At 35.9% G+C, this 16432-nt stretch overlaps 4 protein-coding genes across 13 annotated transcripts in view; 2 read left to right on the forward strand and 2 right to left on the reverse strand.

Annotated features, from left to right (window-relative positions):
• The first annotated feature begins 1193 nt into the window (after positions 1-1193).
• LOC100881503 (dual specificity protein phosphatase CDC14C) lies at positions 1194-8359 on the forward strand. Its single transcript, XM_003704975.3, has 14 exons — positions 1194-1301; positions 1387-1629; positions 1716-1917; positions 1975-2222; positions 2287-2548; positions 2607-2736; positions 2798-2976; positions 3058-3170; positions 3231-3293; positions 3690-7266; positions 7448-7485; positions 7888-8014; positions 8087-8116; positions 8224-8359. Exons 2-10 carry the CDS (start codon positions 1482-1484, stop codon positions 3893-3895), a joined length of 1551 nt encoding a protein of 516 aa, XP_003705023.2. The 5' UTR covers positions 1194-1301; positions 1387-1481; the 3' UTR covers positions 3896-7266; positions 7448-7485; positions 7888-8014; positions 8087-8116; positions 8224-8359.
• Positions 4267-9182, reverse strand: LOC100881059 (PHAF1 protein CG7083). 2 transcript variants are annotated; one of them, XM_003704971.3, is made up of 8 exons: positions 8841-9182; positions 8232-8314; positions 7923-8150; positions 7631-7843; positions 7398-7547; positions 7067-7231; positions 6814-6990; positions 4267-6680 (listed from the first exon to the last, which is right to left on the reverse strand). In XM_003704971.3, exons 1-8 carry the CDS (start codon positions 8902-8904, stop codon positions 6483-6485), a joined length of 1278 nt encoding a protein of 425 aa, XP_003705019.1. In that variant the 5' UTR covers positions 8905-9182; the 3' UTR covers positions 4267-6482. The 2 variants fall into 2 exon arrangements, with proteins under 2 accessions (XP_003705019.1, XP_012144612.1); XM_012289222.2 differs by lacking the exon at positions 8841-9182 and adding an exon at positions 8432-8569.
• A 336-nt stretch (positions 9183-9518) lies between these two features.
• Positions 9519-10703, forward strand: Psf2 (DNA replication complex GINS protein PSF2-like protein). The gene is made up of 4 exons (XM_012289223.2): positions 9519-10005; positions 10080-10188; positions 10277-10438; positions 10513-10703. The coding sequence occupies exons 1-4, from the start codon at positions 9761-9763 to the stop codon at positions 10555-10557; spliced, it is 561 nt and encodes a 186-aa protein (XP_012144613.1). The 5' UTR covers positions 9519-9760; the 3' UTR covers positions 10558-10703.
• Traf4 (TNF receptor associated factor 4) overlaps positions 10688-16432 on the reverse strand; it is a 35735-nt gene continuing 29990 nt past the window's right edge. For 7 of the 9 annotated variants that reach the window (XM_076531314.1, XM_076531318.1, XM_012289224.2 and 4 more), the window contains 5 exons: positions 14165-14269; positions 13088-13249; positions 12418-12735; positions 12077-12337; positions 10688-11963 (listed from right to left, as the gene is read on the reverse strand). In XM_076531314.1, the coding sequence (XP_076387429.1) occupies positions 11610-11963; positions 12077-12337; positions 12418-12735; positions 13088-13249; positions 14165-14269 (1200 nt within the window). In that variant the 3' untranslated portion in view covers positions 10688-11609. Of the gene's footprint in view, positions 11964-12076; positions 12338-12417; positions 12736-13087; positions 13250-14164; positions 14270-14474; positions 14767-16158; positions 16374-16432 lie in introns of those variants that run through there. The other 2 variants (XM_076531319.1, XM_076531316.1) reach the window with 2 other exon arrangements.

Raw genomic sequence — 16432 nt, forward strand, 5'->3', positions numbered from 1 at the left:
AGATACCATGCGTGGAGATATCAGTGCGTGGAGATACCACGCGTGGAAATACGGAGCGTACCGATACCACGCGTGGAAATACAGAGGGTGGTGATACTACGCGTTAACGATACTATGCGTGGAAATACAACGCGTGGAAACTCGACGCGTAATAATACTACGTGTGATCTTACAAAGTATATCTTCCACAAAAATAACGAAAAATATGGGGGTGTCAGCGTTAAGTTAAAGCGTTATATGATCAATCGGTATTCGACTGTACCACATTTAGGTACCAGGTCAATTTTGTTGGTCAATACTTTCTTCTTGAATCGGAGGTGTATAGGGCGTATTTCGTGTCCAGCAGGTTGCATAAACCGCGCCTCCTCTGGTACAATTTGCGAGTGCACCGGGAAGTACTTTAACATGCAACGTAAGGCTTAACCGGTAAAACAAGCAACTGATCGGTATTTACGATTCAAGAGAAATCTTTCTCGGGACAGGAGGCGGTTCTGTCCATCTTTCTGTGCATCCACTCCTTGCGTCCGTCAATCCGTTATAATTTCTCCGTTAATAGAATCCGAGATTTCGTAGCGATCCGTGCGACGCATTCGAAAACTCTCTCGTCACCGTTTCTCTCTCTCTCCTCTTCCTTTTCATCTTTCTCGGGTGCTTTCTTTTTCGACTCGCCTTCGAAATAATCGCTGCCTTTGCATTCCATTTTTATCGCGTGCTTTTTATTTCGATATCGGTATTGATTTAGTTTTTATTCAATTTTGAGAATTAATTTTGAAACGAAGATAAATGTATGCGTTGATTAATAACGTGAGATTTATCATGGCTTTTGAACACTGCATCATAATATTTATTTATGCAGAATGACTTGATGCGAGCGAAATGAATATGCTATTGTAATTGTAATGCATTTGCATTTTTTAGATGCATCGGTGCACTGCTAAGAAAAGTGAAATCATAGGAAAATAAACATTACCTCTCAGCTTTTCACTCGATGGTTTTCTAGCGAACTACAGTTTGTCCCAGTCTTGACACACTATCATAAACTCATTCATAACATATTTAATTTTAATATATACAAATTTATACAATACATACAATTTTAATTAAAAATGTTAGCTAGCTTCTTTAGCAACAAGATGCATTTTAAACGAAATTAATTGTTCATGCTACCCAAGTTTCCATGAAAGAAAAATCTGAAAAACGTGAAGATTTGACACATCATGTGTCAAACATGAAATCTCAAGTCTGACAATTATGGTAAATTGAAGGAATTTGATTCTGTTTTGAAATGAAAATTACTTCAAGTATGTGATTATAGTTTTTCGTCTTATGTAATTCTTTCCAGTTTTATCATAATTATTTGTTGTTAATATCGTTTTGGGTTTATAGGTTTGATAAAATCATGTGTTTGATCAAATACGATTTTGAAAATTTTAATAAATTCCACTGGATCTCCACGTTCCCTCGATCTTGAAGAATGTTAGATGATCGTTTTAAGAGGAACGAGATTTATGGAAAACAAATCTTTCTTCAGGAACAATAGACCACGACACCGTTTCACTATGCAAAAAGATCTGGAATTCTCTAAATTCAATCGAAATATCTGCGACCTCAGAAACTTCAATCCAGAAGGTTCAGATCTTGACTTTTTCTAATTTTCCTTTAAATCTTAAAATCTTTTCCTTTAAAATTCTATTCTTCATCAATTTTATATTCAGATATCACCACAGTTTACAAACACCCCGACGTCATCCACGTTTGCGAATACATAAAAGACAAATTATACTTTGCAACGTTGAACAATGGCCGAAATTACGTGAGGAGTACTTCGAATATTACTTTCTTCACCACCGATGACGAGCTCGTTTACAACAACTTTTACAGCGACTTTGGTCCCTTAAACATTGCCTGCCTGTTCAGGTTATTATCCCAATGCAATTTTAAACTAAACTAAATTACAAGTACCTCTGCTACCAGGTACTGCTGCAAGGTTAACAAGAAACTCGAAAGTCCCTCGAACCAACATAAGCAGATCGTGCATTTCACTTCGCAACGAGATCACAAAAGAGCAAATGCTGCTTTCTTGATTGCTTCCTATGCCGTGTTATACTTAAACAAAAACCCTAAGGAAGCTTACACCAGTCTCTTCATGGGAGGTGATGTTCCCATAAAACCGTTCCGAGACGCCTCTATGGGACCTGCCGCCTACAACATCCATTTATTAGGTGAAGCTTCCCTTGCTTTGAATTTTGAATCGAAAATTGATTTCCATATTTTCTTTAAGAGCAGATTGCCTGAATGCGCTACAGAAAGCAGCATCGTTCGGGTTCTTCAATTTTAATGACTTTGACGTGAACGAATACGAGAAGTACGAGGATATACGAAACGGAGATCTGAATTGGTTGGTGCCGCAAAAGTTTCTTGCTTTTGTTGGACCGAGCACGGAACCGGGAACCCCTTATCATCCACCTGAATGTTACATTGATTATTTCGTGAAAAATGGAGTCATCGCTGTAGTCAGATTAAATAAGAAGGCTTACGACGCGTCGAGGTAAAAATTTTAGTGCAAAGATAGATTGAAGGGATTTGATATAAAATTTTGTAAATAGTTTCACCGAGGCGGGGATAACGCACTATGATATGTTCATGCCGGACGGCACTGTTCCACCGAAAAGGATTCTTAATCAGTTCTTCCAGCTCAGCGAGAATACTACTGGACCAATTGCTATTCATTGCAAAGTAATAATATCAAATTTTGTATCTTATACTATAACGTCGATTACAATTATTGCAATCGTAGGCTGGACTAGGAAGAACAGGGTCCCTAATTGCCGCGTATTTGATAAAGCACTACAAAATGGCTGCCAGAGAGGCCATTGCATGGATCAGAATTTGCAGACCTGGCTCCGTTATCGGACACCAACAAGCATGGTTGGAAAATATGGAACAAAATTTGTTGAATACTGGACAACAGTATAAGTAATTCAAATTAAGATGTTTAAATGATTTTCAAATGATTTGTTTACTAATTTTGTTAAATATATCTATTTATTATATCAGACTGAAGTATTATGGCGATGGAGATGTTATACTGCACCACAAATACGGAATATACTCCATTGCGAGCAGAACAGAGAGACCAATGTCCTGCTCTTCCGAAATGGGATCCACAGGTGAGAATTTTTATTTATAACATCTGTACCGTGTAAATATTTTTTGTACGTTTATTCCAGAAGTTAAGAGGGACGATCTGTCCACCGAGAGGAGAAATAAAATGAAACTTATAAGAATTTTAGGTGAGAATTTTATTCGAATAACTATATTGAATAGTATCATAACTTTCAAGTATTTTTTTATTAATTAATGCTATTTTTATTTTACTAATTTCACGTTGAATAACTCCGTATCAATAAAGCGATTTGAATAGTCTATTTTACGCGCCAAACGTTTGGCGCGCAAATGCACTGCGCGCGCAAGCAGTGGCGGACGAAGCCGCGAACGTGTCCGCGTCGCGTCGCGTTTTATTAAACAATTTTTTTAATAAAACAGTGAAATTTAGTGCAAAAGTGACATCATAAGATCGCAATAGACATCTTTTCCAACAGAGAAACACAAAATGTAAGAATAAGTCAATAGATTTAAGAAATAATTCAATTTAGTACCTGAATTAATATCATCGTTCTTTCCTGCAGGGAAATTCAAGAACAGAGGATCGGATGATTCGGAAAAAGGATCGCAGAAATATCGGAACGACACCAACGTTGCATTAACACAAGGAGACAGATTAAACGAAATCAAGTTGAACAGACACAAAGTATCTCGAAGCACGGACTCGCGGCAGAAGGATAATGTCGAGCACGGATTGGACGGCCCGAAAAGCGCGCGAAAAAGGAAATAAAAAAGGTAAACTGTAACAAAAAAAATTTGCTATTTTATTGCGTTCAAAGTAAAGGTGTTCAAAGTGAATACCACTTGAATTGTAATCAAGAATAATTTGTTTAAAAAAGTACATAAGGACTGTTAAAGTCAGAGCTTCGGAAGAAGAATGATTTATACAAAATCGTTTTACATAATTTTATAATCCATTCGTTACAAAATGATTCGTTTAGTATAAACTAAATAGAGAGAAAGAGATTTTCTCCGGGAGAATTATTATAATAATTATATAGAGTATACAATTTTTGGACAACTCACTGATCATCGTTACAATTACGTAGATTAAAAAAAAAAAGATGGCGTGTAACGGATTTCAGTGAAACGTTCAAACGATTATATACTCCATATATTTATTGAAAAAGTAATTTCCACGCAGAACATTTTGACGTAGCGTCGACAAATAGGAGGTATTCCAGCAAAACAGGATTTTGAGAAATAAAGGCAGGCACAATGTTTCAATTGCACGAGCACCTGCGTCTCTCAAGTTTTGTACAATTATGCGTCGATTAACACTTTTGTTTAATCTCGTTTTGTTTTTGTTCGCCAAGAGCGAGCCTTGATGCAATATCATTTGGCATTGAAATTTCGACCTTCAAGCGAACATGAACTCGTCGTTCAAGGAAGGAAGTAAAATAGAAAAATTGACGAAGACTTATTACGTTCTTTTTTCTTCTTCGATAAAACATGAACCACAAATTTGTACCTAGTTAAATATACAAGAAGGAAAGTTTACCATAAACCTGTGCTGTAAAAAGTGTTAATCAAAGTAATCATCACTTTATATTCCACGTTCCATTGAATGGTCATTCGTTATTTTACATTTCACGATTATTACTCGTTATAGTTCTTACAATTGCTGTAGATTATTAACTATCGAAGTTTATATGATACATAAAACATATGTATTTTATACCCTATAATTAATGGGAACAGTTCAAGATAGGGTATACGATTGTGCTATGTAACATCGAAGTGAAATTCATTCGAATTTGTAGTAAAAAGAGAAAAAGAAAAGAGAACTTTCCGTGAGGTATTGTGATTACCTGCCTTGCAGCAGATTTATGGTGGCAGATTCAATCATTTATGACTAAAACATTCAAGACAAATCAGATTCTGCGAGCATAATTATAAGTGGCAGAAGTTTTGCATTTAAGACGATTACCATGCAAATAAGATGTATCAATAGAAAGTTTATCATTTTTGAATCCATCAATGAAAAGTGTAGAGGTTTAAATTTCTCTGAAAATTGGAGATCAATAAGTTCAACCCTTTTACTGACAAGTTTCTCTAGTGATAAGTTTTCCACTGATATATCCCCTAATGGTCTGTCCTAAATAATAAACTACAGCCCGCAATTATCATCTAATAGCACAAAAATATAAGAAAGTAATTATTAACTAAATGTTATACCTTCTTCTTTTTTTTGTGTTAATGCAAAAAAGTAATTGGTAATAATAGTCTGGCATCGAAATCTCGCGTATCACAATGATTAGAGTTTGATAAACAGGTGTGTAAAAAACAGGCCATGAGTAGAACTCCTCCTGAACTAATACACGCACCTCTTATAACTCGATAAACGTTTATCGTTTTGTTAATCCCCTTTTTTAGGATACAATTCATTTACTATGTTGCTGAGAAACGAACGTGAAGTTTATCTAGAATTACTATGATCCACGTTTTTTACGTTGCATAATGCATCCGTGATCTCTATATTCAAACGTTTTTGCATCGTCATCCGCTTTTTTTTTTCATTACCCTAAACACGCGTTACAAAATGTTCATTTACGAAAATTTAACCCTTTACTTGCACTAAGCACATTATTATATTTTATGATTATTAACCGTTACAATCATCGTAGGTTTATCCACAACTATCAAAATTCTTATTATCCTCTTGAACTACTATTCCTTTTTTTATTCTTTTCATTTTATCGTTAATCGAGCTCAGATATTACAATATTGATCGCTCGCGTAAGACTGCGTTCATATTTTTTTGTCATTTTCTTTAACTATATTTAAAACTTATAACCAAAGATAAAAACAGTATATTAAATATGATATTATTGAATATTGCAGACACTTGTACCCCTTAGTTGATCGTCTTTTTGCTTTTTTTCATGTTTTTTTTACGCTTTTTACTTATTTGTTTCCCTGATAGTCAAGGAAATTTGTAAAACGTTACAAGCAACAGTGTGTGATATTCAAAATGATATCGTTTGGATTCTGAGCTTCGCACTGCGTCGCATCTTCTTTAAATCGAAGATGATTTTATCTAACATCCTTTTTGAGTTTCAGTGTTACATTAGTGTTAGAAAAAAAACAGCGTCAGTGTTTGACACGCATCACTCTCGGTTTTCCCCTTCGATTATACAGTCTTTTTTAAGTAGATGTTATTATGCAATTACTGTGACGTTCAAACTTGTCTGTATTTTTTTTCTGTTTTTTTTTTTTCTATTTGTGATCGTGTGTTTCCATCTTTCCAACGTCATTCTTTTGTTTGCTCTTTAAAGAGCGTTTTATAATGCACCATATCGTGTAAATTATCGATGTCACACCGCTCTATATAGAGTTACACTTGCAATATGTTGATTCGCCATGACCTCGACGATCGCGTCGCGTATACCGTAACAAAATGTACATCCGAATGGATTTGTTGTGTTTGTCGAGGATGCACGATTCAACACCACTGGCCGCGCGCTCGCCTTCAATTGCTCACTTATTCTATCCCATTTAGTGTAGGCAGTGATCTGTAGAATCAACACTTATTAGAAATATAATATAAAATTCATCTATACACATAGTGCAGTCTCTACAGCTGAGGCCATATAGCGGGACTCTATTATTTTACTATAAAAAACCATGAAAGTAAATATATCATACCGTAACTGGAGAAGGGGAAACGTCTATGAGTTTTCCCGATTCGGTGGAATTATTTTCAGGGGGCAAGGTTAAAGAGAACTCGCAACGATGATACATATTAAAATTATAATGCCCTGGATAATTTGTGTGTAATACAAACTTTTTAACACACTGTGTTTTGGCATCGAATAAAACATCCTAAAAGTATGAACGACTTCGGTATAATTTGTTAAACGTGATTTGTGAAATATTTATGGCGGTAAAAAATTCTTACCAGTCCTAAAGTAAAATAGTTGTAAAAGAAATCCGACCGTCTTATTTTATCGCGTTTGTGCGCGTGAGGACTATGAATGCGCATCTTGTCCTCAGCTTTGAAGAACACTCGAGATGGTGCTCCTAAAGCACTCAGCACATCTTCACATGTATCACCAAATAACACCTGTAATGTTAATATATATTACACAAATTAATGAGGTAAGTTTAAACAACAGCTTGAATATTTTTTGTTATATTACTCACTTCATAATACACTCAGTTTATGTAAACAAAGTTTAGACTATACTAAACATACATATTATATTATAAAATTAAATATAAAATGTAACCTCTTTTGTTAAGCAGCGTTTCTTTGGTTCCAATAATACCCTTGTTACAGAGCTACCTTCCGTGAAGAGATGCAATCTAAGACCCCGGGTACGTATTTTATCTCTCATAACATCTGCCTTTTCCAGGTACAGATTGTTATGATAGCAAACCTAGTGAGATATAATATAACATCAGTCTTGTATTCATACATACATATACAGCCTAAGCTATAACACCAACAAAAAATAATTACAAGTGGCAGAGGTGGTGGTGGTGGTGTTTTTAAGTTATGTTCATCAGTTCCCATTCCAGCACCCATGTTACCAACATAAATAGCTGTTTTTGCTACAAGAGGAGAAGTTCCATTTGGAAATTGCAATGACCCTAATCCATGAGCATATCCAGGTTGGAACTTTGAATCAATAGGGAAGTAAAATGATAGTCCCCTAAAGTTCAATACAAATACCTAAAAATAAAATGCAGTCTCATAGACAGTATTTTATTTTCCAGATTTCTGGAAAACCAGTATTTAAACACAAATATACTTGTTTATCGCTGTCATAAACACCAGGGTGAGTTGCTCCAAACGAATGTTCGATCTGTTCGATAGATGGCAAAACTTCTGGCGAATTGAACGGTAAGCCACAGTATTTAAGTTTAACTAGTTTCATATTATAAATTTCAATTATTTTGAGCCTTTGCACCACAGGATCAAATATAAGCCGAACGCCATCATGAGGTAAGTTTATTACTAAATCTACATCTAAAGGATTCTGTAAAATATATTATTCAATATTATCTTGTATGCAAGTACAAAATGTGAAATAATCAAATTTCTATTTACAGGTACTTACACTATCACTATAAAGTACTTGCACTCCCCGTATAATGCCCACTTGAGATTGTATTATTGACACAGATTGAGAAAAATGCATTCCTGAAATAATAAGATCATTAAAATACGTCTTTGGTACTATATACATATCTGTATTGTTTTTTTTTTCTCCCTACTACGCATTATTTCAAACTATATACATATTAATTAATGTTTTACCACAATTAACTCATTTTCATCAAATTTACATATGATAAAAAAAATATTTTAATTCACTGTCCATTTGTGATTAATCATCAGCCTATGAATTGGTAACCCAACAGCAAGAGCTTCAACAATCAGGAAATAGTTGTAAACAATTACATAATAAGCAACAAAATATTCATAACAAGCACCATTTTCTTTGTTTACGCGCGATTGTCAAATGATGTGTTTACAAATAGAACGAAATAGCGTACTACGGATGTAGTCGTATGACGGCAATATCAATTAGACGTGCTAGACGCAGTGAATCGAAGTTCTAAGGATCATTGAACGATTTGCCGACTGATTGGAATAATCTAATCGTTAGAAAATTGTGCGTAATACGACATAGCCACGATACAACACGAGTGGTTTCGTCACTTGCCTAAAATAAATTCCCACTGTTCGCAGCCGAGGGATCTCTCGGGAACCACCTCAAGTTCCAACATTTTATCCTGATTCCCTTCTTCTTTCTTACTTAAACAAACTAGAATCGAACGCACAACGCGTCTCCAAATATCATGAGAACTGCGTTGTTCCTTTGTCTGCGTATCGCACTGTTACTAATCACCAGCTAGCCATATTGCTTTCCAAACAATAAACCTCAACACTCTACTACGGCTGGCAAACTGTCACCGAACAGCTGATACGTACCGCTGAATACAGAAAATAATAAAGACTATCAGGTGTATTTCATTCTACTAGCATGGTATTTTAGCGAAAAACTTCGCTACTCGTGCTAAAGATGTCGCGGAATAAGCATCTCCGTGGGCCAAGGTAGACAGCGGGAACATTCGAGTTCTACATTCCTCTGGCATCGATTAAATTTCATAGTCAACAAATGTATTAACAAATTGGCAACAATACATTTTATCTGAAGTCTCGAGTGCATACTTCACCTAAGTAATAGATTAACACAGTGTACGTTTTGACCGACTGACAGAATTTTAAGACTTTGGAAGTTTAGGATTTTGGAACATTGAAGCTTGAAAATTCTGAAACTTAGATTTTAGAAATTCGAGCTTTGGCATTTAAAAATTTTGTCTTTGTAATGACTGCAATAGTTAACTATTTCTTTATGAATTTAAACTTTCGACTGCTAGAATGAATAACTACTGTGCATGCGCACTGATTATTTTCGAAGTTATTGCACTCAGCAACAGGTAGCGTTTTAAACACAACATGTATACAAGTTTCCCGCCAAAATGAGTGATATTCGCGCATCGAGTATGATCGGAGTTCTGTTTAAAATGTTGAAAGTTTTCTAAGTAAAAGTTGTTTAAAAGTGAACGAGAATACTAAACCATGGATCCGAGCGAAGTAGAATTTCTGGGAGAGAAGCAGTTGGTTACCATTGTGCCGAATTTCAGTTTCGACATGATATATTTGATCTCAGGAACAGTAGGCCCTTTTCGAGCAGGTCTACCTGTCAAAGTTCCGATTTGGTTGGCAGTGAATTTGAAACAACAGCAAAAATGTCGAATTCTTGCTCAAGACTGGATGGATGTTAATAGTTTGAATGAAGCTAAAGAAGATGAAAAGTTATCAAAGTAAGAGGACATACCTTCTTTTCTTTTCATTTTTAAACAACGACTTTATTTTTTATAACATACATCTTTGTTAGATTATTCACAAAAATGCCCAGCAATCACTACATTGATGAAGCACAACTTTTATTAAATGTTGCAAGTGATGATATACCGGATTCAGATGCAATAAGAACAGCAATAAAGGTAGTGTATGATATTAAGTCATTTAGCTTTTAATAACATTTTGATTGCAACACAATCTGAATGCATAACTATGCCTATTCAATTTTAGGATATATGGGACATAAGAATGTCCAAACTTCGTACATCGGTGGATGCATTTTTGAAGAGCGAAGGTCTGCATGCAAAGTTGGATCATCTAACTGCCATGGAAATCAACAGTGTGCGTCCATTACTGCCCCATACTTTAGATCAAATGCTAAGGATTCAAAGTGTATGTATTCGAAAAACTAATCTTTAATTACCAAATTTCTGCTTTAATTTATCAAATAAATTTTATTGCTGCAGGCTGGAGGATTGGTACAATCACAGTATCCAGAGGAATCACAATAAAACTAGTATGTAGATAAATATATATATTTTTTATGGTATAAGTATACAAATATTTGTGAAATATTTTTATTGTTGTATAATGGTATAGGAGTAAATGGTATGGATAATAAAATTACATGCCTCTACGATATACAAATGCAATATAATAGTTTTATTGTTCCTTACTCTTAAGTCATTACATACAGTCACTAGCATCTCAATCACAATTTCTCACTATCACTAAAGGTGTAATAACATCGTATTTACATTGGTAGATCTGTCGGTTCAACGAATTATTCGCTCGTTCATCGCTATGCTTTTTCACAATATTTACATTCCTTAAACTTATAGTATACAGTCCTTTAATAATCTTTGATTTCAATTCTTAAGGGGTAAATTTCGCTTTAGCAAACTTAACGTAGATTGATCGATGCAACTGTACCATCGTAAATCGGTACCATGCATTTCAGTCAACATCAATACGACGTTAAGCTTGTAAAACCGAAATGTTCATTGTACACTGCAGAAAACAGAAACCTACATTACAATGTGATGAGAACTGTTTGGAACCAAAAATAAATACAAGTTTGATATCATCAATGCTTTTTAAGACTTCGAGACTAAACCTGAATAGTTTCTTTTGTGTGATAATATTTTTGAAAAATTCCTTCGAGTGACTTCATTGATGAGTAAACAGATAAAAAAAATCCTAATTGCAGTAATCACATTGTTTGTGTTTTGGGGAATTACTATTGTCTCCTATAATTGTATCTGTAAGAATCTTGTATATGTTAACTCAATTTCGCAACACTATACAACGACGTAAGTACCATATTGTGCCCCGTATATAAAGTACTCCGCGCTATCACACCACGTACACACGACCGATGTTAATAAATACGAAACATCGTTAATCGTTTACTAGATTAACATTACATGTAAAATAAGAAATGCGTATAAACCATATCGAAACGTTTACGTCTGTATCGCGACGACATTTAGCATATTATGTGGAACGGTAGCAAATTGAGTTAGTATGATACATCGCCGGAGAATAATGCTTATCAACCTTACTAAACAGCCACGATTTTGCTAGGATCAACCTTTACTCGTATAAACATCGTATTGTCTTTGACGAAGTGTCGCTTCTTCACCATTTCATGAGAAACGAATCGAGGAAAACCAAAACCAAGAGAATCGGGTTCACGACTGGGCCTTTGGAAGTTCTTCCATGTTGGATCAGGTATGAAGCTTTCCACGATATTGCAAGCTTTCTCCGCCACCACCGTCTGGTCAAATATGGTGAAAGACACACTGTGAGAGAATGGCCATCGCAACAGAGCATCATACTCCCCGGGAAGAATCTTGATGTAAATGGAGATGTGACTTCCTTCGCCGGTTCCATTTCCATTTAAGAAAACTGATGCCTGTAATGATTACCCTTTATGAGAAAATCTGTACAATACTGATCAGTGCTTTAAAGATAGATAGGATAGGTGACAATATAACATAGAATTGTAAGACATTGTCGTTTCTTTACCTGTAGCTTATAACCATATTGACTAGTATAAAATGGAGGACTGACAAGTTCCATTCCTTCCTTGGCCTTCGCCTCGGACATTTTCGCACTGTAATCAGTGATCTTCCATATAAGCGTGCCTGTGTAATTTAACGACAACTTGCTAATTGCTGATTTCAGACTGGTTATCTGGTGCTGCTGTTTGGTCACCACGCTGCACATCAGGCTCAAGTGCATTTTCGCCGACTCTTCCAGATGTTTGTCCAACGAGAATCTATTTCCCTGTGTCAACAAAAGTAACATTTTATATCGATCAAACTGGGAGAGGAGATAACAATAAGAAAATTGGACAAGTAGTATACCTTGAAACGACAACCAGCGTCCTTAAAGGTACAGGACAAAAGATGCGTGGTGCAGTGGTCTTTCAAGTGGACTTCCAGATCCTCCCTCGGTAAAACGGCAGTTTCACAACGATGAGGACAAGCCACTGGAAAACGGCCACACTTCGCGTGATGAGCACCCAACGTGTCAAACACAAACTCTTTGTTGCAATAACGACAGGCTACCAGTCTTTTCGCACATTCGCCCAGCTTGTGTTGACTGAGATGCCTTCTCTGCACCTTCATGCCGCATTTGTTCTCGCAGTACAGTGGCTCGTAGCCGCATGTTCCTGTGTGTTTCTGGAAGAAAAACAAACGATAAGGATCTACAGCTTTTTGAAGGGTGAGATTCACACTTTGATTGTAGAGTCTTAAAATTTCTTTGAACATCTGGTTAACTATTGAAATCATATTCTTGTAAAGACATTACGAAGTGTAAAGAACTACACGTGTAATGAAGTGTATTTAAAAGATGTGTAGTCACAATAAAATTTTTAAATGTGATAACTTAGTTACTTGTTAGCAATGTGTATTGAAGAAAAAATGAATTCTAAGAGCGCAGTTTAACTCATGTTTTCCCTTCTTTTTATTCGCAGCGAGTTAACGGCTGGCACTCGATCGCGATTCTCTAATTAAATGCAACAGCGGTTACCTCGAGTGTGTGACCGGTGAATTCTTTGGCACAGAAGTCGCAGCGAGCTCGTCGTTGAGCACAAGTGTACTTCAAATGGTCCTCCATGAGTACACGAGGGATCATTGCGCCGCATTTGTTGCTGCAGGGAACCGCATCGTGCTTGCAGGTATTCAGGTGAGCCTAAACAGGATAATGCGATTTTTACAATGACGCACCCAGCACGCATTCCTTCTCATCGTTGCTCCTTCGATTATACGCTCGCCGTAACAATTGTGGAAACATGGGAAAATGAACTATCTACGAGGATCAGCATTATTAATTCTTAACATTGTTGATCTCCTTAAATTTTGTAAAACAGTATTCTATGAATAATTTTTAGATATTTTCATTTAACACTTTTGCTCTGGAATTTTTTGAAACTTTAAAATTTAAGAGACAGAAAGTAATCAATATTTTTCTATTGTAGCAAATATAAATATTGTTTTTTGATTATAGAAATTTTGCAATTTTCTCTGCTTTATTAACAAATGTTTTGAGTGAACAATTTGTGATTTTGAAAACCTTAATTTTAATTAGTTTATAGTACAGAGTAGTGTAGGTTACGTAGGTCATTCTTATGCATAATTCATACTGTTTAGAGTTTAATATATTACTAACAAAGATCCGCGTCGATAATTGTTCTCACAATTGACCGGAAGACCAACTCAACCTAGCCGAGTGTGTGGGAGTTAATGTGCCAAGAGCAGTTCAACGACCTATCACGCAAAGTCATTCAAGATCGCAAACACTTAATGAAACGATTTCGAAAGTGTGTAATTAAAGAAATCTATTTAACCAAATGAGGTTGACCTTGGAATATTCTCAACGTCTCCTATTTAACTCTTTAAGAATAGTCATTTGTAAATGCTATACAATTTATCAAACTGTTAAAGTTATTTATATAATACATTTTTTTTTAAAAGAAATTCAAGGTTGATTGCTGAAGTTAATTTTTCAATGATAAAATTTCAAAGAAAAGTGCCTCAAATACTATTGCATAGGTCTTGAAAGCTCTGATTGAAAATCTTAATTTTTACTGATTTCACAAGAAATTACCTTCAATTTCCGAAGTTCATCCGACCACTTGCACCCATCCTTGTGATGAATGCAGTACACAATCGACCCCATTATTGCCTTCTCTGCTTCCAAGTCCTGGAAATTCTGAAACACCAAGCATCGATCTTAGCCAAGTAATTTCTTGATGAGGTCATAAACATAAATCTTACGTTCTACGATATCTAATCTCGATCGTGTTAGCAATTACTATAAAATGCAACAAAATGGCTGCTATCGATGAATCAGATTCACAGCTTAACTAATCGAGGTTATAAACAAACACCAAAAATTACAGTCTGAGAAAGGTTACTTCTTTCGATTGTTCCATTTGAATTGCACTAGAAGAGCGGCCCCGTTATGCCATAAAAGTTAAAGCCTGTTTCGTCATAATTTGAAGAGCAGGCGTGAAATACGCAACTCATTTCGAGCAAGAAATTAGCACTAAAAGATTCTCTCGCTTGTGTAGACTGAACAAACATTTTATTCCTGATAACTCCAGTTCCACTAATAAAGTCAAGGATCCACAGTAACGAACGTTTCTATTCAAATGTTCGATCGCTTCTTTTTTTATGGAAACCAATAAATTGTCCGATAAAGTTCATTAGGTCTGGTTCAAACAGCCTGAACTTTCTCCGGAAACGCACGCCATGAAAACGCATTGGAAATTCAGAATATGTTCGAAACAATACAAGTTACTTCATCCTTAATTATCATGTCTTTTGTTAGCGATTTCTCGTCCCAGACGGGAGATTCTATCGATAAACGCTTTCATTGTTTCAGCGTTAAACAAGAATGTCATCGATTAAATTTAGATAACCGTTAATATCGTTTCAGTTTGAATATTCAGCTATAAACAGCAAAAGATTAACAACATCGACAGGACGCAATAAACAAGCAAATAACTAGTTCGAGTAATAAAACGACGATAAAACAAAGAGGAAGAAAGAAACGACAGGAGCACCGATAAATCAAAATCTATTAGTGGAAAACTTTCTTCGGAGGCGTCGTGGACATGTGTGCGTCGGGGACAACATTCCAATCCTTTATAGAATTTTCATGTCGCGTTGCTGTTTCCAGGAAGAACGTTCACCATGTTGAACGACGGGTCGTGACGGTTTTCGGAAATAGCGAGATTCAATAATAACCCTGATGATGCAGGAGGCTAGGCGCCCCGTACCGAGAAACCATGCGGGAGGCGAAAACTAGAATAAATTTAACACGTTACGCGCGGCGCATTCGAAATAATTATTGCTTCCATTAACACTCCCTTTCTCGCATTTCCACGTCACATCTACGTTGGAACGTCCTTAGAATTTTGCTGGGCGATTAGAGATACAGCGACGTTAGATATTTAGAGATACAGAGATGTTAAGGATTTATGATGTAGAGATTTGAAGATGTGATTTGGGTAAATGGATGTTTAGACACATAGAAATGTAAGAATACAGATATTTGAACATGCAGGAATTTGTAGATGGAAGGATTTGCAAATGTTGGTACAGAGATTTGAGTATAAAAAGATGTAATGGTATATTTGATACAAGGATTGAACAATACATATAGAAATTTGGAGATGTAAAAATCTGGACAAATAGGTATTTGGACACTGGATATGTTCGACAGAATTGTATCAACAATTGTAACAACTTGTGGAAGTACATCTATGTACTTAAAAATATAGTGAAGACCAGAAGTACAGAGATCTGGGAATATAATCTTGAGATGTATAAACGTAACTATTGGTATAACACGCAAGTTCGTTTTTGGATAAAAATTGAACACTTTGTCTCTCCCACAAGAATCTAAATTTGCATCAATTCCTTCAGTGTCCTACATCTTGATGAATTTCATGGAGGCACACCCGGTATGCAGAAGAACGTCTGAAGGTGCCTGCGAGTTGAAACCTGCACGACCGGCAAGGTCGAGGAACCTAACGCAACCAGCCACCGACAGCGAGATATAAACACCGCCAGGAATGGAAGAGACAGACCTACCTCTTCAGTTTCGAGATTGCAAAAAAAGGACGATCATGACGAAGAAATAAGAACACCGTCGTGATACCGGGAATAAAAATACACTTGCACTGGATCGAGTCTGGATCTTGCTTCTTTTACGTGTCTATTCAAATACACCTAGATATTCAAGGTAAAACGAAGACGAGACGTCTGAATGGGAATACCGTACGCTGAACTTCGACTTCCTATTGACTAACTCTCCAAATACGTCGCATAGTTTCGATCCGATGATCGTCATATTTGTAATTCATTA

Source organism: Megachile rotundata, chromosome 4 (genome assembly GCF_050947335.1).
Source record: "Megachile rotundata isolate GNS110a chromosome 4, iyMegRotu1, whole genome shotgun sequence".
Taxonomy (NCBI): domain Eukaryota; kingdom Metazoa; phylum Arthropoda; class Insecta; order Hymenoptera; family Megachilidae; genus Megachile; species Megachile rotundata.

Bases quoted from the DNA above. Each gene is read 5' to 3' on its own strand.
- LOC100881503 (XM_003704975.3), top strand. From the start codon at position 1,482: ATGATCGTTTTAAGAGGAACGAGATTTATGGAAAACAAATCTTTCTTC. The intron at 2,549-2,606 runs GTAAAAATTTTA...TTTTGTAAATAG, and splicing joins AAGGCTTACGACGCGTCGAG to TTTCACCGAGGCGGGGATAA. The intron at 2,977-3,057 runs GTAATTCAAATT...TTATTATATCAG, and splicing joins AATACTGGACAACAGTATAA to ACTGAAGTATTATGGCGATG.
- LOC100881059 (XM_003704971.3), bottom strand. From the start codon at position 8,904: ATGTTGGAACTTGAGGTGGTTCCCGAGAGATCCCTCGGCTGCGAACAG. The intron at 8,151-8,231 runs GTAAGTACCTGT...TATATTTTACAG, and splicing joins AAGTACTTTATAGTGATAGT to AATCCTTTAGATGTAGATTT. The intron at 6,991-7,066 runs GTAAGAATTTTT...TCATACTTTTAG, and splicing joins ACTATTTTACTTTAGGACTG to GATGTTTTATTCGATGCCAA.
- Psf2 (XM_012289223.2), top strand. From the start codon at position 9,761: ATGGATCCGAGCGAAGTAGAATTTCTGGGAGAGAAGCAGTTGGTTACC. The intron at 10,006-10,079 runs GTAAGAGGACAT...CATCTTTGTTAG, and splicing joins GAAGATGAAAAGTTATCAAA to ATTATTCACAAAAATGCCCA. The intron at 10,439-10,512 runs GTATGTATTCGA...TTATTGCTGCAG, and splicing joins AAATGCTAAGGATTCAAAGT to GCTGGAGGATTGGTACAATC.